The sequence below is a fragment of the Trifolium pratense genome, linkage group LG4 (genome assembly GCF_020283565.1).
Source record: "Trifolium pratense cultivar HEN17-A07 linkage group LG4, ARS_RC_1.1, whole genome shotgun sequence".
Taxonomy (NCBI): Eukaryota; Viridiplantae; Streptophyta; class Magnoliopsida; order Fabales; family Fabaceae; genus Trifolium; species Trifolium pratense.
In genome coordinates this window covers 20,638,997-20,663,501 of record NC_060062.1, presented here as the reverse complement: position 1 = coordinate 20,663,501, position 24,505 = coordinate 20,638,997, and the positions used below count along the sequence as shown (strand labels likewise).

Genomic DNA, 24,505 nt, shown 5'->3' with positions numbered 1-24,505 from the left:
GAAAAAAAAGTCTGAATATGTCCCTTAAAGAAGAAAAAATGTCTGAATAGGTCCCTTAAAGACATATCCGTTAATTAGTTTGGTCCTATTCGGATATTTTTTAGGGACTAAACTGATTAACAAAGATGTCTTTAAGGGACATATTCCGATCTTGTTTTTTTCTTTAAGGGGTTTATTCAGACATTTTTTTCCTTTAAAGGATCAATTTGAAACCAAAAATGTCTTTAAGGGAGCCAAAATATTACTAATTTAATAACTAATTTTTAAGATTGTCCGTTTTTTAAAAAAATAATATTGAATACTTATAGTTATATAATGCTTTTTAGAGACTATATTTTTGATATCATCATGTGCCTAATTTCGTGTATCATCAAGCACTACGCCACTACATCTCAATCGCTAACATGAATGATGTGGAGTGAACAGGCTTTGGAATAGTTTTCCCCAACTAGGTGTGTGTGTGAGGCAATTTGATTTCATTTCTCCAAATCGATCTATTTTAAGTATTGAAATGCTTTTCCTTTTAACTGGCTTGTATGGTAGAACAGAATCTATGGTCCCCTATCCAACTATGGATGGGGGCCAAAACTTACTTAGAATTTGCAGATGCTATCAACCTTTTTGTGGAAGCTTCGTTCTAGGGATCAAGTTGATCAGGGCATTCAAACTATTTTGGAGGTTTTCTTGCACAAGCTAGGTTCCAAAAGTGAGCCAAGATAATAATTAACCTTACTTTCTTCTATAGGAAGGATATATAATTAAGCATCAAACTCGAGTATATTTATAACTTAAGTCAAAGCACCAATGACTAAGGTGTGATTATTTGGTGGTTTTCTTTTCTGTGTGATACTTATAATCTGTTTGGTAAAATTAAGTTATAAGTTAATTGGTGGCCGAAAAATTAACTACATAAATCAACATATTGATTTTATACTACGTAAAAGTTTCTTATATTAATCGGCTGTTCTCGTTCACTATCATTATGAGTTTTATTGTACTTCTTGATATAATTAACATTCTCACCGTGTATTCAATTTGTATATTGTTTTTTATACTTTTCTCTTTTTTTTTAAACAAAAAGAGGAGAAGCAAAGAACTACCTCCTCAAAACATAAAATATAGAAGAAGCAAAAAGAGATTACAAAAAAAAAAGGAGGGGGACTGGACCAAAACCTCCCTAAATATGCACCACCCTAAAGAAGGGTTTTTTATACTTTTCTCTTATTTATGGCTACTTGAGAAGAAAATATCATTGAAACTTTATTGGTTACAAGTTTATCATCATGGAATATGACTTAGGGTCAACTTTGAATCTACTTGTGGATATTAAGTAGAATCACTTTCATCTGTACGCAATTTTGTTTTCTCCCATTAGCAAGCTCTTTCTATGTGTTGGGTGGTATTTTTTTCATAATACTTTTTTTTTTTTTACTAATACTTCACAACATGTGTATTGACTTGTTGGCTAAATTTGTTACTATTAATGTGGATTCCTTCCTTAGATGTGGATTTTTCTCCTCCGCAATTAGGGAAAATACTTACTTAAACACAACCACATATAAAAGATATTAAGCACACACATAAACAACAAAAAAATAAACAAAAAGTGATTAACATTATATTAATCAATGTGACTATTTTATTTTTTCTTTTACTTTTTTGATTGATGTGTGTGTTTAAGTCTTGTGCCTATATCTTTTTGCATAGATAAGAATGCATCCGTAATTAGATGTTATGGTGTTTGTGGACACCTCAGGGTTGTTAAGACAAACCATTTTTTAGTTTTCCTTTATTTATTTTATTTTTTGTATTAACCCCTTGTTAGTAGAAGAATTGATCAAATACTACCTCTGTCTCATTTTATAAGACCTCATTTGACTAAATGCACTATTCACATGTCTTGTTTTGACCGTATTTTTCTAAAAGTATATAAATATAAATATTATCATATAAGATTTTGTTTGATTTGTTTCGACGAGTATTTTCAAAATTTCAAATTTTTATAATTTTAACTAATCGTCAATTAAAGATATTCGTAATCAAAATTATGCATTGATGTACGTGCAGTGGTCAACTGATTCTTATATTTTGGGACGGGGAGAGTAATTTAGAACTCGACCGCAACGTAAGTAAAATTTGGTCAGGAATTGTTCTCACGAGTAATCGAACTCGAGTTCTCCTAAACAATCTATCCTATAGATAACTCGTTATCCACTTTAGTCAAATGTCTCGATTTATTGTCCTTTATTTTTCCATTTAGTAAAAAAAAAATTACTTTATTGTTGTGTATTGACCGTTGAGCCTTCTGTTTATAGAAAAATAAATCCTGAGAATTCAACATTCGACCGAATATCTGATTAATAATTGTTTTTTACTATAAATCAGAGCTACAACAAGTAAAAAAAATGTTTAGTTCCATTTTATTTATAGAAGGACAAAATCTTGCATAAAAAAAATTTCTAATAACATGTTACATGTTTTTCTTTTCCTAAAAGGAGAACTCTGTCAACAAAATAAAATAGTAAAAATTAAACATTCAAAATGGAAACAAACAGCAATAAATAGAATTAAAATATCCTACATGATACGAAATATTTTATCTAGAGTTAAAAATGTTAAGAATTTCATATAAAAATTTACAACTTTAGTCAATTTTCGATAAAAAAAAAAAAAAAAAATTTCCCCCAATCTAAACGGTACATATATATTTTTTGACTAATTTAAGCCGCTACAATTCCTTTTTGACTAATTTAACCAGCACATAAGATTTGAAAATAAAATAAAATAAAAACGCGTAAAAATAAGAAATTAGACATAGACAGAGAGATAATAGTGGGAAAAGATTCTGAGTTTATTCATTCCATTAACTCTTCACACTTCTTACACTGCATCTCATCGATCTCATTTTGTGGATCTTTCTTTCTTCTCCACCGACACAAGCTCCTTCAAACAAAAACACTTTTTATTTTACCATTATACCCTCACATTCTTCATCTCTTACCACCGAAACCATCCATTGGCTTCAATTCTCTGCATCGCACCTCGCAAAACAATGCTGGAGCGGTGCCTCGGATCTCGCCGTCTCCGTCAGATGCAACGCGCCTGCCGCCGCGGCTCCCTCACCTTCCTCTGTCTTTTCCTCACCGTCATCGTCCTCCGTGGCACTATCGGTGCCGGTAAATTCGGTACTCCGGAACAAGACCTCAACGAGATCCGTCAACAATTCTACTCGCGTGGCCGGCGCGTTGAACCTCACCGTGTTCTCGAAGAAGTTCAATCCACCGAAACCAACAACAACAACAATAATAATTACGCTACTTTCGATATTTCGAAGATCCTCAAAGATGAAGAAGGTGGAGATGATGAAAAACGCGATCCAAATATACCTTATACTCTTGGACCGAAAATCTCCGATTGGGATGAACAACGATCAGAGTGGTTGAAGAATAACCCTGATTACCCTAATTTTATTAGACCTAATAAACCACGTGTTCTTTTAGTTACTGGTTCTTCGCCTAAACCGTGTGAGAATCCAGTTGGCGATCATTATTTGTTGAAATCGATTAAAAATAAGATTGATTATTGTCGGCTTCATGGAATTGAGATTTTCTATAATATGGCTTTACTTGATGCTGAAATGGCTGGTTTTTGGGCCAAATTACCTTTGATTAGGAAACTTTTGTTGTCACATCCTGAAGTTGAGTTTCTTTGGTGGATGGATAGTGATGCTATGTTTACTGATATGGCTTTTGAGGTTCCGTGGGAGCGTTATAAGGATCATAATTTTGTTATGCATGGTTGGAATGAGATGATTTATGATGAGAAGAATTGGATTGGTTTGAATACTGGTAGTTTTTTGTTGAGGAATTGTCAATGGTCACTTGATATTCTTGATGCTTGGGCACCAATGGGACCTAAAGGGAAGATTAGAGATGAAGCTGGGAAAGTTCTTACTAGGGAGTTGAAGAATCGACCGGTTTTCGAAGCTGATGATCAGTCTGCTATGGTTTATTTGTTGGCAACTGGGAAGGAACAATGGGGTGGGAAAGTTTATCTTGAGAATCATTATTATTTGCATGGTTATTGGGGGATTTTGGTTGATAGATATGAAGAAATGATTGAGAATTATCATCCTGGTTTTGGTGATCATAGATGGCCACTTGTTACTCATTTTGTCGGGTGTAAACCTTGTGGGAAGTTCGGTGATTACCCGGTTGAAAGATGTTTGAAACAAATGGATCGTGCTTATAATTTTGGCGATAATCAGATATTGCAGATGTATGGTTTTACTCATAAATCACTTGCTAGTAGAAGAGTGAAGAGAGTTAGGAATGAGAGTAGTAATCCTCTTGATGTTAAGGATGAACTTGGATTGCTTCATCCTGCTTTTAAAGCTATCAAGTTGCCAACTTCTTGATTATTTTGTTTTGTTTTGTTCTGTTTTGTTTTTTCAACAGGTTATGATTAGCTTCTTCAAGATTGAGCTATTGTTTCCATTTCACATGATTGCATCCCCCACTATACTATGCTCTCATTGCAATCATGTATAATACATGTCAACTCTGTAATTGTATTTGTTGTTATTCATCTCTTTATTTAATTATCAAATTTGTTATCTTTTATTTATTTTTGATTTACCTAATTGTTTGTATTAGTATTGGGTAATGCTGTTATTGGTTCTTGAATCATGGCATAATAGATAAATCTTGTGAAGGAGGCATTGAATCTGAATCTGTTTCTCACTTTTTTCTTAATCAATCACTTGCATTTTGTTTGAAGCTATGAAGATATCTAGTAAATACTATTGCTTTTGGTGGCAAATGGCAATCTAATTAATGGATGCAATGCAGCACTAAATTACAATAGCTGATCATTGCTCCAAAATTCCAATAGCGAAATATTGAGGGGGAAATCAGAAAGTTGCATCTGATTGAAAGTTTGATTACTTAGACAATGTTGATCTAAAATGATTTTTTAAGTTGTTCAATCACTATAAATTTACCTTGACGTGAATAAATGGAGAATTTGGAGTTCGAATTCCGACCTGCATACCAACTGGAATATGCTCACGATGACATAATGAAATTAATTTTAGTTAACAAATAAGTATGTTTTTTTGGAAAAAAAATAAGTATGTTAGTTTATTTAAAATGCACTATTTTCTTAATTTATTGTTATAAAATAATTTCATTTTGGATAATTTTTTCTCTAATTTTTCTCTCAAATCCTATATTAAGAGCAACACTTACATGAGCACAAATATAAATAAAAAGGATTTGAGAGCGCACACATACATGATAAATATTAAAAGAGAAATAAATTAGTCACATCATTCAATTATTTTACATTTAAATATTTTTGATTGATGAATTTTTTTGAGCAAATATTTTTATTAATGTATGTGTGCCTAAATATTTTTATTTGGGTTAGTGCTCAACTAAGTATTTCTCCTATATTACATTATTATGTTTTATACACGGGTGTCAGAAATTGAATGCATGACCATTTTGTTTAAGAGATTCTAATTTTTTACTATTTAAATTTAAATCAGTTTATTGTTGATATAACAACTCATTTTCTAATGCAATATTTTCTGCATTATGTAGATCACACATAAATTTTGTTAAACTCATTTAAATGCCAACCAATCTGATAAATATTGAAAGAGAAAAAATGTTACAGAATGTGTTGCTAGCATAATTCTTCCAAGTATAAGATGCAGTCATTTTTTTGAGTTTTGTTATACGTACAGAGTCTCAACCGCTGTTAATATGTAACTAAACTCCCTTAAAGAACATATGAGATGCACTTTAAGTTCTCTATTTTTAATCAAACTTCTTTTATACGTAAGAGTCAGTGATCAAACTCTTATTTATCCAAGCGATCCAAGTTTCTTAACACTTAATTCATTCTTGGTAGAAGGTAGTATAACAAAAACTTTGACGTGTCAACATAAGAAATATACTACTACCGATAAAATACAAGGAAGTCGGTTCATAAATCTTAGTTCAACCAACAAAATTGCCAAAATTATTAACTTAGACGTCGTGACCGAAGTTTAAGTTTTAACTACACAAATGTATGTATGAGTTTTCAATGACTTTGTCATTCTATTTATAAAAAAACAAAGAGACCAACCAAGCGGACGATGCACCAAATCACATGACATTTGTTTCCGTTATGAACATAACCATAAAACAATGTAAGAGTATCTTTAATTGTAAACTATACTCCAAGTTGTTTTATGGATTTCATTAGAGTCACATGGTGCGTTTGATTTGCTAAAAATAAGAGATTGGACTGGACAACTTTTGTTGTACTATGTTTGATTTGAAACTGGTTATGGAACTGAACAAATTAAGTAGCAAAAGACAAGACAAAAACAAGATTTTTTGTCCCTCGCTGAACTACATGGCAACTTTTTTTCCACAGTACAACTATAAAAAATACGAAAATACCAATTTTATTTTCGAATATAAAAATATTATTGTCTTATATCTCTCCGGTATAGTTTTGTTCTGTCCTGTGTTATATTGTTCTGTCCAGTCCTTTCTATTTTACGAATTAAACGCACCCACATTATCTTAAAACAACTCATTCGTTATTTTTTGGACCATCACTCATTTTTCACTTCAATGGTAAAATTACAGTGATTTTAACAAAAAGTATTTGATAAAGTGACATTTATTTTGGATTAGAGAAAATATTTTGTACCTTAATTTGGATTCCAAAGTCTCGAAAGGCATATCACATGCTAAAATGAATTTGGGTCGTATTATTTGAACATCTAAATATTGACACTATATGTGACATCGTATATGTTTGTCTCTGTCTCTCTCACACTTTTTATCTTATACACTTTACTTGTTAATGTTAGTTTGTTTTTCACCAGAACTTAAATCCTGAACCTTTACTCCTTAATTCTTCTTATCGTTAATTCAAATCAGTTAAGCTATTCACCCCATCACAATCGTCTTACAATGATCACGGCAATTTCAACCCGGTCTGAATGCAAACAAAATTAACCCTTGCCACTTTGGAGAAATCACTAAAAAACAAAGATTTTCTTTCTGGCAAGAGTTGTTCTGTCTGTGTAACGAATGGTGTTATTATTTTTGGATTTAACCCATTTTTAGAATGGTAACAGTCTCATCCTATAACTAAATTGATGAATCAAAGTGTGTAAACTAAAATCTAAGTATCTAACGCAATGCTCCTTTTGTTGTTGTTGGTAAGTTGCAGTAAAGCTTTTGTTTACTTTTCACCCACCTCATTGACGCGGTTATTAATGAATGCAATGCATGCATAGCTTCCACTCCGACCCCCAAATCCATCAAACTCAACTGAACCAAATCTAAGCACTGTTCTGCTACTAATAGTAATAGGGAAATGAATTTCATGCAGTCAGTTTTTGACCGCAGGTTAATTTTAGCCATCCAAATTTATTAAAATATATTATTTATTTGATCAAAATTAAATCTAAGGACTCCTATGCAGTGACTGCATGACTGCAACATGCTTTGACTGCATGGGATCCAGGTCCATACTAGAACTAGAATAAATAAATAATAATAAAATAATTAAAAAAGTACTAGTAGATTAAATAAATTAATTAAATTAAGAAGAAAAAAAAACCAAAAGCTTAACACAGTGTCAGTGAGTGAAGTGAAACTTAACTATCTCCCGCTTTCAAAGGGCTCTCTTTCACACACACACACACACACACACACACACACACTCTCTCTCTTTGGCGGCTCTCAAACTTTCCAAACCCTAGTTCCATTTAAAATAACTATATACACTTTCTTATATATATACTTTTTTTTTTTTAATTTAATTTCTCTATCAGATGAATTATATTTTCTGAAAACTACAAATAATTAATTAAGCAACAAAGAGCTTGGTTCTGTTGTGAGCATGGCGGATTCATTAGGGCAAAATTGGAAGAATCGAGACTTCACTCTCTCATCAATTTCCGACCTCTCTTCCGATGATGCTTCATCGCCGGGAATTGCTCGCTTCACTTCCGATGCTCTTCAAATTCATCCCGAATCTCCACAGATTCCTCTCAATTTCGATCTTCGAACTGCTCAGGTTCCTTTTTTACTTTTCACTTTTTCCTTCGTTTCTGATGCTGAGTTTACTGACACTAATTTCTCTGTTTATTATCTGCATAAGGGTATCTTAAAGATTGTTTTTTTTGTGGTTTAATTTGACAGATATTGAAATTGGGCCCTGTTCAATCGCTTTGTACTATGGAAGGTTCTGATGACGGTAAATCGGTAAGGACAAGAGTTTTTATAATTCTTTAGCTAAGATTTATTAATAAAGATCTAATGATGTAGTTAATTTTAATGCATTCTACATTTTATAAGCTATTTATGCTGATGCTTATGCTTATGCTCCTATGACTATGAGATTTTCATAGTACTTTCGGTATTATTGTCGTCGAGTAATTCATTGGTATGTTGCCAGCATTTTAACAGTGCTATTTTTAAACCAGGGATCTTATTCGACGGGAGTTAGTATCAAGTTTAAAAACGAGGAGGATTGTGCAGCCTTCCATTCTGCTGTCCAACAATGGATAAAGGAAAACAATGTTCAAGGTGATGCTTCGTATAAATGTGTAGACTTTATTGTAGAATGGATTTTGATGTGCAGCATTTTTCTTTAGTATATTCTCATTGCTTAAAAACCTTTGTCCTTTGACATGTCAGTTGGTTTAGCAAATTTCCGTCTTTGCCGCACTGATTAAAAATTGGATTTGGATGTATGACCCAAGCCACTGGCAAGCTAGCAAATTTGTCGGGCTATTGTAAATTAGGCTTAAGTACTAGTGAATTCTTATTTGCTGTCAACCCTCTTTGCTTGAAAAAGAAACTTGTGAATTTTTTTTCCTTCTAATTGCAGCATTTCTCACTCATGTTAAACATCGTTGTGAGTACATTTCAGTATTCTTGTAGTTTAGTTATATATTGAATTGAATTTTTTAATCCTGCAGGAAACTTGCCGAATGGAACTTTAACAACTTCTAAAAGCAAATTTGATGAAAAGATAGAGTCATCTTCTGCAAAAATGTATTTTCATTATTATGGACAACTTCTTCATCAACAAAACATGTTGCAGGACTACGTGCGGACAGGTTATACCTTGTTGTATTCTACTGGTCCTCATTTATTTTTGAATTGTGCATATTTATTTTACTCTTACCTGATGAATTCATTCATGATATTGTTTTAGGAACTTATTATGCTGCGGTTATTGAGAACCGTGCTGATTTTACTGGTCGTGTAGTAGTTGATGTGGGTGCTGGTAGCGGTATTTTGTCATTGTTTGCTGCTCAGGTAGCTAGCTCAACACTTTAATTGGGTGTAAACTTAGTTGTAGCATATGAAATTGTCAATGCCTCTAACTAAATGAAAATTTTTGGTGTCTTAGGCCGGTGCCAAACATGTTTATGCTGTGGAAGCCTCTGAAATGGCAGAATATGCACGTAAACTCATAGCTGGGAACCCAAAACTGGCTCAACGAATTACAGTGAGATCTGTTTCCTAGTTTTATTGCTATAATAATAATTTTTCAGCAACTGTCTTATTATTCAGGGAACTATTTTACTTATTAATTATTTTATTATTCTATTTAGGTGATTAAAGGCAGAGTTGAGGATGTTGAGTTGCCAGAGAAAGCAGATATTCTAATCTCGGAGCCCATGGGTAAGCTGATATTCAATTTATAATATATAATTTATATACAAATCCATATGGTCTTGTCAAATAGTTTTTTTTTTTTGCTGCTTTGTAGTATAGAATGGCAGGTTAAGTTGCTGCATACAATTTTGAAATGATAGTGTTTTATAAGCTAGAAAATCCCTTTGTTGTTATGCAGGCACTTTGTTAGTTAATGAGAGGATGCTGGAGTCTTATGTCATTGCCAGAGATAGGTTTCTCACTCCTACTGGGAAAATGTTTCCTGGTGTGGGAAGGTAAATTTAGCTCCCTTTCAATGTTTCTTAGAGCTTGCACGTGGGTGTAGCAATACTAACATGATTATGACAAATATAATTCTACTAAGGGAGGTCATTGCTGCCAGATAACCATATGCCTTTTCAAATAGACATACTTCCATTTGAATTTGATTTTTTTCTTCAAATGGCTTTGACAATTCAACAATTTTATGGATTTTAACATCTTTTGCAATTTCAGTGGTCATTCACAATAATATCTAAAATCATGTTTTGAACACTGTCGTTTATTTCTTATGCCCACATTTTGTTTCATTTCTTTAGCCAAGTGTGATTTTGCACGGACTAGATCCTTGTTCTAAATGATATATTGTTTGATATTGGTATAGGTTTTGGTCTGGATAACCTTAAAAAAGGCATATCTATTATGTAGCCTTTAATTTATTTACTTTCATGTAAAATATATTATTGCTGCTCCTCAGAAATCACTAAAATTGCGTTTTTAATTATCGTCAAGATTTTAAACTGTTTTTTAAATTAGAAGTGTTTTTTTGCTTCAAAAAAAGTAGAAACACCCAAGCTTTTGAAATTATGCTGTTTTCCTCCGTAATGTTTGTAATCATCTAATTATTAATCGTCTTCTGCTAACCTTGACTTTATTACTGGTGTAGGATTCACATGGCACCTTTCACCGATGAATATTTGTTTATTGAAATTGCTAATAAGGTGTGTAGCGTGTTTGTGTTTATATTTGCGTGTATGTGTGCTTATTTAGTGATGAATATTTGTTTGTTGAAAATGCTACTGTAGTGCATAATTGTATGCCTATGTATACAGAGACACCACACTTGTATTTCTATCATTGTCTAGTACATCTTTAAATTAAAAGGATTGTTTTGCTGCCTCGAGTTCGCGGCAATTTAAAATGAAAAGGGCTTATATTAATTGAAGATATTTCAGGATAGCAAAAAAGCCAACCTAAAGCGTCTTTTACTGAGATTTGATTCAATTGTCTATTCAAATGGATTTCAATGATATTATGATACTATTGTTCAAAATGATATTATGATACTAAACTTATTTCTTCCCCTCAATGGGTGTCAAACAGAAGTACCAAAACAATTTTGCTTTGTAAAATGTTGATTTCATAGTTCATGTTTTAGAATTGCACCACAGATGTCACTCCTTTACAGATCTATTAATCTTGCTGCTTTTTTGAGTATTCTGTTTTCTGTAATTCTTATTTTTCTCGCTATTTTAAACCAATTGCTATTGTTCAGGCCCTATTCTGGCAGCAGCAAAATTATTATGGTGTTGATTTGACACCCTTACACGGGACTGCATTTCAAGGATATTTTTCTCAGGTATTAGACTAGCTTGTTTTTTGTGATATATTTTTATATTCTATCATACATGTATCAAATTTAAATGTATCATCAATTTTTATTTTCCAAAAATGCCTGTGGCTATTGTAAGACAATAAGATTTCAATTATTTATTGAGATGATAGTGGTGTTGATAGCAATTACTAACGAAATAATTGACAATTGTCATTCAAAAATAAAAACAATGGTGTTGACATAGAAATGCACTCGAGGTTCAAGTTGGTATTCAGAAATTGAGAAATTGATAACTAACATTAAGTTGCTAATGCACTCTTAACATTTTGTAACTAACATTTCTTCTCTCCATTTTTCTCTCCACAAAGCCTGTGGTTGATGCTTTTGATCCAAGATTGTTAATAGCTCCCCCAATGTTCCATGTATTAGACTTCGGCAAAATGAAGGTAAGAATCAACTTCTAAGATGGTTTTATTCATTTATTTTCTGGAGGTTATTTTGGCAGTTCACACCAATAAATTTCACCTTTTTATCAAACAAGCCGATTTGTTTTTATTGCATTCATTTTTCTATCTATTAGATTTATTTTAATAAACTTTCTTATGGTAACTTTTATTTTTTAAGTTAGGCCCTGTGTTCTGATGATCATTGTATTTTTTTCCTTGCTATGTATCATTTTTTTTTTGTATAAATAAATGGTCTACTGTTTGTTGTTGACTGTATTTATTCATTATGTTCCATTATATTCTTTCAAATACTAGAAGTGAAGTTGCCAATGAATTTTGATCAGATCACTCTTTGTTATGTAGGAAGAAGAATTATATGAAATTGACATTCCTCTGAGATTCATTGCCTCTGTGGGCACCAGAGTACATGGGCTGGCATGTTGGTTTGATGTACTGTTCAATGGAAGGTAAACATTCCTCTTTATTAGTAATAATAAAGTCTAACCAGATTTTATTCATCTTGGTCGGATTATTGCTCCTATATAATTCTCCTATCTGTTGGTTTGACTCAATTATTACAAATTTACAGTACTGTACAAAGGTGGCTTACCACTGCTCCTGGTTCACCCACAACCCATTGGTACCAGCTACGTTGTGTTCTCTCTCAGCCAATTTATGTCATGGCAGGGCAAGAAATTACCGGCAGGCTTCATTTGATTGCACACAATGCACAAAGTTATACAATATATTTAACATTGTCTGGTTGGTATTTATATCTTTTCCTTTTCTTTTATTTCTATACTAGCATGAGTTGAATCAGGATGCTAACGAGAAAAATGTAAATTTGCATTAGCTAAAATGTGGGGTCCTGGTGCTGAACAAGGAGGGATTCTTCAAACATCTTCTTGTAAGCTTGATCTCAAAGAACCCTACTATAGAATGTCCCAACCACAAGCTTATCCGGTAGCCCAAGATCAGCAACCTCAACCACTTGTACAAACACAGGTATTGGATTTATTGTATTGTCTTTCCTTTTCCATGCTTGCTGGGTGAAATGAAATTCAAAAGCAGAACTTGAATCTTAGCGAAAGTTTGGAAGTCGAAATTTAGGAGGGAAAGAGAGAGGGGGGTGGGGGGTAACAACGGTGATGTGAGTATTTGTAACAAGATAAATTGGTTGTGATTGGTTAGTTGGTCCCTTCCGGTGGTGTCAATCTCGGCAAGCCAAAAATCCACTATAATCATGGTGAATGGCATAACGGCAAATGGTGGAAGCATAGCACGTAAATTAGAAAACTTATTATGCTCGCTCGCCCGCACACACACACACACACACTTGCTTTTTACATAATTCATATATGGTCTTCACGCGAGAATTAATCAAAATTGGGAATAGTTGTCACTCCTTTTTAAATAATGTTATTGATTAACTAAAACCGGCACTGTATATTTTAGGACGATAGTTTTTTCCATTATTGCACTTTTGCTTGTAAAAAAAAACTAGACAGTCTCAGCTGCTGCTCCCATCTCCATTCTCCAGTCTGTTGGATAAATTGTAGAGTTTGAATGGCAATCAATCCACTTCCCGAAGTACAGGGGTTTAATTGTTCAGGTTTATAGTTTTTTTCTGCACTCCTGTTGTCAGTGACACTTTCTTTAACAGGATATACATATCCAATCTCAGGAATTTGAAGAACCAGAAATAATGCAACAGCTTTCGCCTAATTCTTGTGCTCAGATTGATTCGCTGATGCAGAAGATTTAACTCAATAACTCCTAACACGAGCGCTTCTGTTTGTATCATGAATATGCCATGCCACAGCAAGTTGGGGGACCCTGTCTTTATTTGGACACCTCCTAGCCTGTAAATTCATCAACATTATGTTCTATCCACTGTGATGGTTGGTTATGCTGCAGATCCTGTACTCATTTGCTTAATTTATTTAACCAAGAATGTATTGAATCCTTATGCCTGGAAGATTAGGAGTTTAATGTATTGGTTGATCTGTATGATTAGATGGGGATAATATTATGGTAAACTTGTACTGCTTACACTAGCGGAAACGCAAACTTGCATGGTTGCTAATGTATTATTAATTGATTGATTGATCCAATGGTGGGTTTCAAATAGAAATTTATTAAGGAGATTTTCTGTTTGAAAATTTTATAGTGTCTTGGCAGGGTTTTGTGCAAAAACACTGGTGCACCTGAACCATTTTTAAAAACCTAGTGCACGTATTCAAAAGCCTAAATTACTTTGCTAAAAAACAGACCTGATCTGTTTACTTTGTAAAAACAAAAACTGGTGCCCACTTGAAGTCAAATTTTATTGAACATAAAAAGTAAGGTTAATTTTGAGAAACTCAGCCAGTGCCAAATTGGTTTTGTGGTTAATTTGTGAGCTTGTTTAAAAAATGAGACAAAATTACACTGTAGAATCATTGCAACAACAGTAGAACGTTTCCTCTCCTTTCAAGAAAAAACGATTTTTAAAACCAAACTGGAGTGAAGATATTGTTTTAGTGAAAAAATGTTTTGAAGGTTCTGAACGTTATTACAAGTGTGAACTAATTTTTTGATATAATGGTGTCTGGTTTATTAAACCTGAACCAGAAAGTGAATTGGTTGCTGTTCTGGGAGTGCATAGCATACTATGACAAAAAAACATCAATGATGACTAGACGAGGACTTTGCGGTGTGATTGTTAAATCCGTATTCCCTAACATATACAAAATATGTTGGTTCGGTTCATACAAGTGTATACTATGCCAACTCAAGTCATTTTGTGTTATTAATCTATTTGTTCCGTGCTCCTAAAGACACTAAATTTGTGTAATTCATCAAATGTAGTTTTCTACTAAATATGCATGTGGTTATTGGAAACATAACAGTATTTGAGAAGTTTAAAAGATAATTATAACATTGTTAGTGGAGTAGCATTTCAGGCTCTTTTACAAACAAGGCAGAGGAATATTTAGTACAATTTCGTTATCTTAAATCAGCATTAAAGTTATACCTACAATGTACCAATGTTTTTGCAGAGTTGACAATCTGGCAATAAAGATTATTGTCCCAGTCATGGCAACCGAGAATTGGCATCGCCATAAGCCGGGACTTGAAGTAAACAGAAACACTAACACTTCTCCTTTGGACTCTCCGTAAGACTAATGTTTTTGATGTGCCAGAATCATCTTACCTCCTCTTCTCAAGACTTTCTTTTTAGGGGCCTTCGACAACCATTTAGGATATTTCTATATTCATTAAAAACAGTTGCCAGATGAATAGCCAAGTCAATTCCAATTGGAAGTGAATTTTAGATGATGAGCAGGAGACTGCAACAAACAAGAACATAGATGGCACAGAGGCTGTGAATGATCCTGTAAGAAAAACTGCTTCCAATTATCAAACAGAGTACAAGGTATTGAAACAGAAGACACTTGGGATAGGCTCTTCAGAGTGAAACACAAAGCTAATAACTGGCTTCTCCATCTAAGTCCATTGGGAAGCACACTCTCCCCAGATATATTTTTTCCATAGAATGGATGGTTCTCGACAAGAGACACTGGACACATGAAACTTGAGCTCAATTGACACTGATCACCAACTGCTTTGATGATTGATTGTTGAAAAAGATAGGATTTTTGAGCAACGAATACTTCATAACTCAGAGGGGATCCCGATGGACCGTCCAAAGAAGTAGAAGCAGCATGAGTGAGAGTAAGGATTGTATGTTGCCATATTGATGGACCAAGAGTGCTTGTGATTGACCTTAATATTGGTAAATCATTAAGATCTGTGGTCTGGATATCTACTCTATCAACATAGAGAATGACATCCAGAGGAAACTTTTTCATATACCTTTTTACCGATGACAGTATCTTTCTGTTGAAAGCTTGCTCCTTCATAGGGGACCTGAGACCTGGTGTGTCAAGGATTCTGATCTTGATTCCATCTATAGTTCCAGAAACCTCTTTTATAGATGTTGTGGCGGGTTCAAATGCATCTGTAGTGACCATTGTATCACCAAAAATAGAATTAATGGTTGCACTCTTTCCCACACCACTTTTGCCAAGAACCAGAATGTTCAAAGAAAAGTCTAAATCATCCTCCGAATCTTCTTCGAGCTTCTTTGCTAATGTTTTTGCTGAACTAATGACAGTTTCTTGGTTTGAGCGCCTTCCAATATCTGCAACCAACCTGCATAAAACTTTTGAGACCAAGGAATCTTCAAGAGAAAAATTCACTCGCTGGATAAGCCTCAAGAATTTCACACATATCGTCTGTATATTGTGTATCTTCTCCTTCTCTGCTTCACTTATGTTGTGTTGGAACCCATCTCGAGTGTCACCACCTGATAAGGAACTGAAACTATCTGGACCTTTGAGAAAAAGAACATTGGATTGATCAGCAAAAGTAACTGTAACTGAGTTGCAATCTGATTCACCATCACTGTCAAAATAAATTAATTGACTTCTCCCGCCATTCTTTGGTAAGTTCCTTCTTCCATGTGGACTAATGAATGTCCGTTCTTCATTAGAGTTCTTTCCAGAACCTATTGAACCCAAAAGAATCGAGAGTGCTGAAATTTGTTCCCTAAACTGCTCAAGGCGAACTGACATCAATTTTTCCACATCTTCATCCAAAGCAAAACCATCTCCTTTTGCCTCTTGTCTTACTATGTTTAGCCCCACAGGAGCCTCTATGTTTACAGCGTCTTCCAAGTTAAATGTTTCTGCATTTTCATGCAAACGTTTATCACAAAACAGCTCATCTTCTTGAACAACACCCAAAACAGTTTCAGACAAACTATTTTCCAAATATGTACATTCTTCTTGAAAGAGTGCCGCATCAGAAAGTTCTGAATACTCAACACCCTGAATTTCGTTACCTTCACAAGCATCACCATTGGATTCAAAACCAACAGATGAATCATGCAACGTATCTTTTGAGTCGACGACAGATTTAGTTATGCTTACCATATTATCACTCTCACTTTCTTGATGACAAGCAACAACACCTTGACTTCCATTAGCCACAGTGCTTTGAGTTTTTGTACTACTAGATTCAATATTTTCAGCAAAAGCATCAGATAGCGATTCACCTGTTTCGGGGTTCTGTTCTGCTAAATTATCAACACTTGTATTCTGCTCCAGCATCATAATACTGTTGACAAAATCCTCAGCATTGGATTCTAATAAACCGCCGCTGGCATTGGGAGTTTCGTCCACCATATCAGTTATCACAGTGTCTTCCATCTCCAACTTACTTTCCATTAGAACATCAGCCTCAATTAAATCAATCAGAACCCTAATTTCATCATTTGTATCTAAACCATATAATTTTATATCATCATTTTCAAATTCATTTAATGCAACTCTTACCTTCCTAAATTGGTCATTCTCCAAACTGCCTCGCGAACACTGCAACAAATCATCCAAATCAGTTGGAGTAGCAGTAGAAAGTTCGTCCACAACCATTTCCTGATCAAATTCATTACCATTGGGAATCTCATTTTCAGCTTCAATGGATACATCGAAACCTGTATCTTCAGAAAATGTTTTCTCCGGCACTCTCTCAGCACTCAAAATTTCACCACCATCACCATCATCATCACCATCTTCTTCTTCTTCGTTTTCCTCATCGTCGTAGTTAGACAAATGAGCGAAAGGAGTAACACGTAAAGGTACTTGGACGAGAGGAGAAAGTTCTTCGTCAGTTTCAAAACACTGTTCGTCATCATCATCTTCTTCTTCTTCTTCTTCTTCTTTTTGAGAGGTATAATGTGGTTCATGTTCTAGGTCAGAATGCGAGGCGGTTTCGGAAAGAGAGGCGTCAGTTGAAAGATCAAAATCAGAATCTGAATCATCAATGGTAAGAGGAGCTCTGATAGGAACGGAACCTGAGAGATTCATTTGTTGAGGGAACTCGCCGTCGCCGGTGGTGGCAATTACAGATGTCTTTGAATTTGACGCCATGAATGAAGGTTTGTTTGTTAGAGATAGAGTGTAGCCTAGCCAGTAGCCAATCTCAACAAAAGTGGCTAACCGTCGAGCCGAAGAGACTTTAATTCAAATTTGAATTTGGGCCCTTTCATCCCTATGAAGCGCTTTTTGGAAATTTATTTACTTTTCACCCCTTCAGTTAATCCATGCACCTCAATTCATTTTTTTAATCCTTGCACCCCAACAAATATAATACAGTACTACATTTGATTCTTATTATAAAATTATAAACTGTCCGAAAAATTTCATGAGTATTAAAAATTAGTAATTTTATTTGAATTTCTAAACTTTTACACCGCATTTTGATATCATATAAAAATATACATTTCTAACTATTAATGTGATTTGAAGAAAGAGAATAATCTAACTAAAAAAATGAACTTATATATACGCATACCATGCCCGACACAAAAATGGTGTTAAAATAATATTTGTCATTATAAAATTAGTAAAATATTCACGCATTCACAATGGTACATGGATTTTTCCTTCATAGTTTAAGTCGATATTAAAATAAGGTAGAAAATCTAAAATAAAATATTCATAAATTTGTTATAATTTTTTTTTTTTTTGACAATGTTATGAAATATATTAAGATATAAGTAAAGTTATTATGGGTATACGTATAAAACTTATTGACTCGTAAATTGATTTTATTGACACTATTGTTACGTGTATGTTTTTATAATAAATTATAATCAATATATTATACTCATATTATTTATTTTTTTACAGGAATTATACTCATATTCTCATTCTTATTTAGAAGATATAAAAAAAAATAGTGTAAACCAAAAATTATATAATGTTTTTTTATTTGCTAATAACAACTATTTGTCCGTATTTTTTATTACTTTTTATAAATTAAGAGCATTTAAATATTAAGGTAAATGTATACGTCACAAGTCCCAACTATGTTGGCACTCCTATTTTTTCTCGTCTTCTACCTATATCTCATATTAAATTAAAAATAAGAGAAAAAAAAAAGACAATTATAAGAGGACTAGGCCTTATCCCAAAGATAGAAAAAGAGTATAAAAATTAAGTAATACGGTATTGAGGATGTCCTAGCTTGTCTCGAAGAAAATCATCACGAAGCATTGATGACAAGGATTCCCACCATCTCATTTGTGTGTATGCACGACCAATGTTTGCAATTTTATCCGCGCACACATTGCCCTCTCTACAACTACATATATCATATATGAGACCAAAATGCTAAACAATTTGACCGAATCCGCAAATCCCATCGCATTATATTAATATTATCAAAAGCATTCAAATATGTCACAAAATCACTTTCAAGCCAAAGAAATTTCCAAGTATTGCTATGCGCTATCTCCATCGCTATAATCAAAGCCATGAGCTCCGAGTGCAGCACCAAAAAACCATTAATCTTCTGCGCAAAACCGCCACAAAAGGCATATAATCCCGAAAACAGTCCACCCGAAGGAGTAGATGACTGAGTCACAAACCCGTCCGTGATCGCTTTCATCCAACCAAAACTCGGGGACTTCCAAAGAATAAGTTTCGCTGTGACAGCAGGTGCGTCAAAATCTTCATTTATGCAGCATGTTTAGTAACCTCAACATTGTTGAATCTTTATGCCATTTCGAGCCAACCAAATGGATTATAAGACATGAATGACAACAACTGTAGCGATCTTAGAAAGAAAAGAACTCCAATTTGCATCCCCTAATTATTTCCATGTTGCATTAACAAATATTTATCTCATATTTTTCGTATTAAAGTAAAAGAAAATAGAGTAAAAAGATATTACCTCGAAAATAAATATGGTTCGGAAAATAGCTTCAAACCTAGCTTCCAAGACAAAAACAAAAATTTAGGGAATTTAGGAGAAATGTGGGGCTAAAGAGAAGCTTTAAAAAAAAGAATTATTTTGCCGTTCTATTGGTTACTCAAACACTGTCCGTAGTAGACAACTTTTTTTCCCAAATTTTTTTATTTTTACACATCCGTTACTTAGTGTAAAAATATGGCGCGTAAGTACCTCCAAAAAAATGTACTTACAAAATTTTATTGGGCCACAATTAAACTGAATCGGCCCACCAAGAATTAAGTAGAACGAAACATGCTCGTCTTCTCAAACTTCCCAATGTTTGCACTTCGCACTGCAAATCCGCAATAGCCATGGAAATGGAAACTAACCTAACCGTACCATAACCGTGCCGAACCAATTTCCGCATCAATGACAACTGTACATTGCTCTGTATTATCCTTTCACGCATCTTCCATTACTCGACGAAAACCTCTGATTATAGTCTCTTCAAAAACTCCTCGTAGGAAAAACTATCTCCGACCAAAAATTCTCAAAACCCTAACCAAATCATCTCCAATCATCCCTCCTAATCTTCCACAATCACAACCTATTATCTCCCCTCATCAAGAACATGAATTCTGTGTTGATGTTCCTGCCGACGATTCGCAGTTCGAAGATATCATCGGTGCTGTTGGAGAAACTGGTGAATTGGAAGAATTGCAAGTTTCTGTGGATACACCCAAAGGCAATGGTATTTTTGGCAATGTTTCTGCTAAAGTTATATTCAAATACGGTGCTATGTATATAATCGGGGCTTTTGTGTATCAAACTGTTTGTTACTTTTTGAAGTTGAGAAATCAACCTTCCAATGGGAATTTGGATGTAATTGAAAGGGAGAAGAGGAACATTTTGTTTGGTGAGAATTGGAAAACTGGGGAGGATCAAATAGTGGAAAAGAAAATTGAGGAAATTAAGTTAATGGCGAGAGAAGCTCGGAGAATCGAGTTAGAAAAGAAAGGGAAAGTGAAAGAGGATGAGGATCTTGAAATTGATGATGATGAAAGTGTGGTTTCTAGTGCTAAACTTGGTATTGAGAAAGAGATTGTTGAACGATTATTGAAGCTGAAGAATAGGATAAATAGTAAAAAGGATGGTTCAGCAGCGATGCGATTAAATGTCGTGGAAATTCTGCCGGGGGTGGCGGTATGAATGTGAATCAGGGGAAAGATGGATTAGCCTCTAAGAAAAAGTCTAAATTTAAAAGCCCTTTGACTAAGGCTACGAAAACTCCCAAGGGATTTTCCGGGACCCAAGGTCGCAGGGTATCTAATGTAGAACCTCAGGATCAAGAGCCAGTTAATCAACAAGATGTGACACACAAGAATGCTTCTGGTGTTCCATTGGAAGAAAGAGGAAAATCCGTTGATGACGAGTCAGGAGAAATTCAAAATGATGGGAAGAGTTTGGAAGAAAAGATGGAAACGCCAAATACGAAAACAAATGATGGATTTAAGACCAAGAGCATAAATAATGGTAATGTGTTCAATGCATAACTTCTAAATGGCTTTCCATTTCTATTGTTATTTATAATTAGTTAAACATTTTGAATTGCCTTTTTGTTTTCCTGTTATGCTGTTTATTTTTGCACCATTGTTCAAATTTCGTTATATATCAAAGTTTTAAAGTTAGGGTAGTAAAACTTTATTTACATTTGGAGTTTCAACCTTCAATTGAAGTAAAAAGAGCAATAAATTACCGACGCTTTCAGTGGATTTTGTATAAGAATTAACCAGTGAATATAATGGGATTGCTTGGGAGAAATTTAGCACAATTTGAGTTATTTTTTTACATGTTTAGGTGGTTTCCCGGAGACTAGTGTTGAGATGTCTTCACCTGAAGTAAAAGAATTGAGGACACAAGACTCCAAGGGTTTTGAAAAGGATAATGTGGACAGTATAAATGGCAGTTCTGGTCGTGGATTTGCTAAAAAAAATTCAGCACTTAAACAAGCAAACACTAGGACTGATGTGTGGTGGCGGAACCTACGTTATGTTCTTGTACGTGCAAGATAATTCGTTTTGTTTACTTATTTTTCAGTAGCATAGGCATAAAGTGACGTACTACACCATTGTTCATCCTTTCTTAAAGCTGTGTTGTGTGACCCTGTGAAATCGCTAGTTGTATCCTAGGTTTGTAGGACCTTTTCTTGAAATATAGTACTTGAGAATTCTTTTGGTTGCATTGGATTCATGGGAAATAGACATTTTTGGTGCATTAATAATATTAGTTTCTATGTGTGCTCTATGTGTATCCATTTGCATCTGACCAGGAAGTCATATCTCTTTGTGAAGGTTATTGTCATGCAAAGAGGCTCCAACGAAGAAGATCCTAAAGGTCTCTATAGCTTAAACTTCACCTCTAAGCAACAGGAGCATAGTGATGATTCCTATACTGTTGCTTTTGAGGATCAAGCTGATGCCAACAACTTCTGTTTTCTACTTGAATCCTTTTTTGAAGATTTGGGTGACGACGATTTTAGTGCCAAAGCAGTTCCCATGTCGATACAAGTAAGAATATCAGCTTGCACAGCAAATAAAAACTTATATGCACTAACATATCAACTAAAATGTCTCATTGTTCTTGTTGAACCATGCACACGTTAATTGAAGTAATTTTGTATAGATTTAGTTAGCTAGCTGTTTTTTTTGTATAATTGTGTTTGTTATATGCCATGTTTAAAGGTGTACACATATTGTTTTGTAGGAATTGAATGAAGAAATTTCAGATGGCGAGAAAGTAGTTGTTGTAAAAAAGAGGCAGCTTCAACTCTATGCCGGACAACTACTTACTGATGTTGAAATGGCATTGTGCTCTATAATAGAACAAGATCAAAATGTGCCATAATTTGTGACAGTGTGATGAATGGTACTTGATCAAGTCACCAAAGAATGTCCATAGTGAAGAAATCGCCGTTCCAACTTCCAACCACAATTGGTGGATAGTGAAAATAAAATACAGTGCATCACTTCCATCAAAATCAAAAGTTGGAGTTGATGGAGCAGCACTACTGAAACTTGGGGGCAGGTTTCTCTTTATAAATTTTTCCTATTTTTAAAAGTTTATATGTTCATGTAAGTTGCAACATATCCCACCATGGAACATATCTGAGCAGGAGTCATTAGTTACATGATCTTATACAAGTTCTAGGGATTAGTCAGAGTACGTAACATGTGGGGAAAATTGGCACTTTATGTGCAGTGTAAAATTTTGGAAGTTCATTCAAATTGCAATAAAACGATATATTTTTTTTTAGTTTAGCATTAGTTTCTGGAACAAACACATGCAAAATGAAATGCGTGCGGTTCATCTTAACTTCATAAAAATTATGGCAACTATATATATAAATGGAATGTACTGTAGCAAACTGGACCAGAGTTTTATTCTGATGGTTGGTGTTTTACCTTTGAGCTTCAATCTACAGTAACAGTAGTGCTACACCACTACTTGAAGGAAACAAAATCCCAGATTGGAGCAAGTCGAGATAAACATCATGCAAAAGAGATAAAAGAATGTAGCATTACTAGTTACCAGCGTAGGAATTCTGGTTTGACCATACACTTTTTTGAAGTGCAATAGGAAGATCAAGCTCAATACACAAAGCTAGAAGGGTTGGAGCAATTGAATTTGGAGGAGAATCTTTCTGTCACTAGACATTGGTGATAAAGGGGTATGTGACCGACGTTCATGAAATAAGTGTCTAAGTGGCTTTAATAACATGCCTATTTTACATAAAGGGGTATATTTGACAATCTCTTTTTGTTCAAGGATATATGGTTGGATGAAGATTGAAGATTAATATTAGAAGTCATAAAATTTTGAAATTCAATCGAAAAATACTCAGGAGAAGTTAGTTAGAAATACTCTTTTTTCAACACTCTCAACACTTACTCTTTAATTGATTGAAATCAATATAAAATCACTTTGTAGAGTGTGAACAACATTATACTCTTGTCTCTAACTTTGGTCATTTAACATTTTATTTTTGCTCCATTTTTTTTTTTTTAAAGAAATCGCAATATAATGATGTTTTTCCTTTTATACCCTTACAAAAGTCAAATATACATACCTAAAAACTCAAATATTTCTTAGCATGTGTACCCAAACCTAAAAAAATCAAATATCAAGGGAGTATTGAATTTTACTTTCTTAAAACAAAAAAAAAATAGTTATTAAAAATGAGTTTAATTGTAATGCATTGACCATGTAAATTATTAGTGTGACGAACACTCAACAAATAAACTGTTTTTATTTTAAATAATTACTACATACTTTCTTTGGAAAAAAATTACTACATACTTAATTTTTATTAGACATCAATGTAAAATATTAAATGTGAATATCTCTCTCAATCAGAATTCTACGTTGTGAGTGTCTAGTCCAGCTATTAGATTCAACTAATGCCGATCCATTACTTCTTTTATTTTTTACTAAAAAGTTCATAATTTTATGTTAACTTTCCGTTTTTGGGTCATATTAAACAGTGTTGTGGGACACTTGTTAAACAAATACTTAAAAAGAAAATTAAAGATCAAATTAATGTTAAAAACATAATTTTTCATATTTTTAAGATATTAAATAAACATGTTTCAAGATAAAATTTATTTATTAGTATTTTTAACCAGTGTGTGTTTAAGATTTTCCTTTTTCTAATGTGAACAATGGATGGGTCAAAGCAGGGGCGGAGCCCTTCATGGGCTGGACAGGGCCATGGCCCGCCCCAGAATTTTTATTTTTATTTTCATAGGTATACTATTTAGCGGCGGTTGTAAAACCCCGCTAAATAGTCTGTGTAGTTTGTTATATTTTGTTTTGCGGGGGTTTCAAACCATACGATCCAGTATTCTTAAACAGGTTTGCAGTTTGCGGGGGTTTCAAACTCCCGCTATTTCTACGTCCCAGAATTCAAATAATTCAAA

General features: G+C 33.8%; 4 protein-coding genes across 5 annotated transcripts; 3 read left to right on the top strand and 1 right to left on the bottom strand.

Annotated features, from left to right (window-relative positions):
• The first annotated feature begins 2,548 nt into the window (after positions 1-2,548).
• LOC123882113 (xyloglucan 6-xylosyltransferase 2-like) lies at positions 2,549-4,622 on the top strand. Its single transcript, XM_045930912.1, has one exon. It carries the CDS (start codon positions 3,053-3,055, stop codon positions 4,415-4,417), a length of 1,365 nt encoding a protein of 454 aa, XP_045786868.1. The 5' UTR covers positions 2,549-3,052; the 3' UTR covers positions 4,418-4,622.
• A 3,032-nt stretch (positions 4,623-7,654) lies between these two features.
• On the top strand, positions 7,655-13,861 carry LOC123882112 (probable histone-arginine methyltransferase 1.3). 2 transcript variants are annotated; one of them, XM_045930911.1, is made up of 15 exons: positions 7,655-8,094; positions 8,220-8,282; positions 8,504-8,606; positions 9,002-9,142; positions 9,241-9,344; positions 9,439-9,537; positions 9,644-9,713; positions 9,886-9,982; positions 10,633-10,687; positions 11,242-11,325; positions 11,670-11,747; positions 12,111-12,214; positions 12,337-12,509; positions 12,601-12,752; positions 13,432-13,861. In XM_045930911.1, exons 1-15 carry the CDS (start codon positions 7,918-7,920, stop codon positions 13,510-13,512), a joined length of 1,581 nt encoding a protein of 526 aa, XP_045786867.1. In that variant the 5' UTR covers positions 7,655-7,917; the 3' UTR covers positions 13,513-13,861. The 2 variants fall into 2 exon arrangements, with proteins under 2 accessions (XP_045786867.1, XP_045786866.1); XM_045930910.1 differs by having other exon boundaries at positions 13,411-13,861.
• Positions 13,862-14,658: 797 nt separating this feature from the next.
• On the bottom strand, positions 14,659-17,811 carry LOC123882111 (translocase of chloroplast 159, chloroplastic). Its single transcript, XM_045930909.1, has one exon. The coding sequence runs from the start codon at positions 17,720-17,722 to the stop codon at positions 15,038-15,040; it is 2,685 nt and encodes an 894-aa protein (XP_045786865.1). The 5' UTR covers positions 17,723-17,811; the 3' UTR covers positions 14,659-15,037.
• Positions 17,812-19,850: 2,039 nt separating this feature from the next.
• On the top strand, positions 19,851-22,846 carry LOC123882110. The gene is given in 5 exon segments (XM_045930908.1): positions 19,851-20,739; positions 20,742-21,062; positions 21,387-21,586; positions 21,881-22,096; positions 22,293-22,846. Coding segments are annotated over 5 exon segments (1,659 nt in total). The 5' UTR covers positions 19,851-19,958; the 3' UTR covers positions 22,434-22,846.
• Positions 22,847-24,505: the final 1,659 nt, after the last annotated feature.

Coding starts and splice junctions, on each gene's coding strand:
- LOC123882113 (XM_045930912.1), top strand. CDS start 3,053: ATGCTGGAGCGGTGCCTCGGATCTCGCCGTCTCCGTCAGATGCAACGC.
- LOC123882112 (XM_045930910.1), top strand. CDS start 7,918: ATGGCGGATTCATTAGGGCAAAATTGGAAGAATCGAGACTTCACTCTC. Junction 8,095..8,219: donor TCGATCTTCGAACTGCTCAG/GTTCCTTTTTTA, acceptor TTAATTTGACAG/ATATTGAAATTGGGCCCTGT. Junction 9,714..9,885: donor TCTAATCTCGGAGCCCATGG/GTAAGCTGATAT, acceptor GTTGTTATGCAG/GCACTTTGTTAGTTAATGAG.
- LOC123882111 (XM_045930909.1), bottom strand. CDS start 17,722: ATGGCGTCAAATTCAAAGACATCTGTAATTGCCACCACCGGCGACGGC.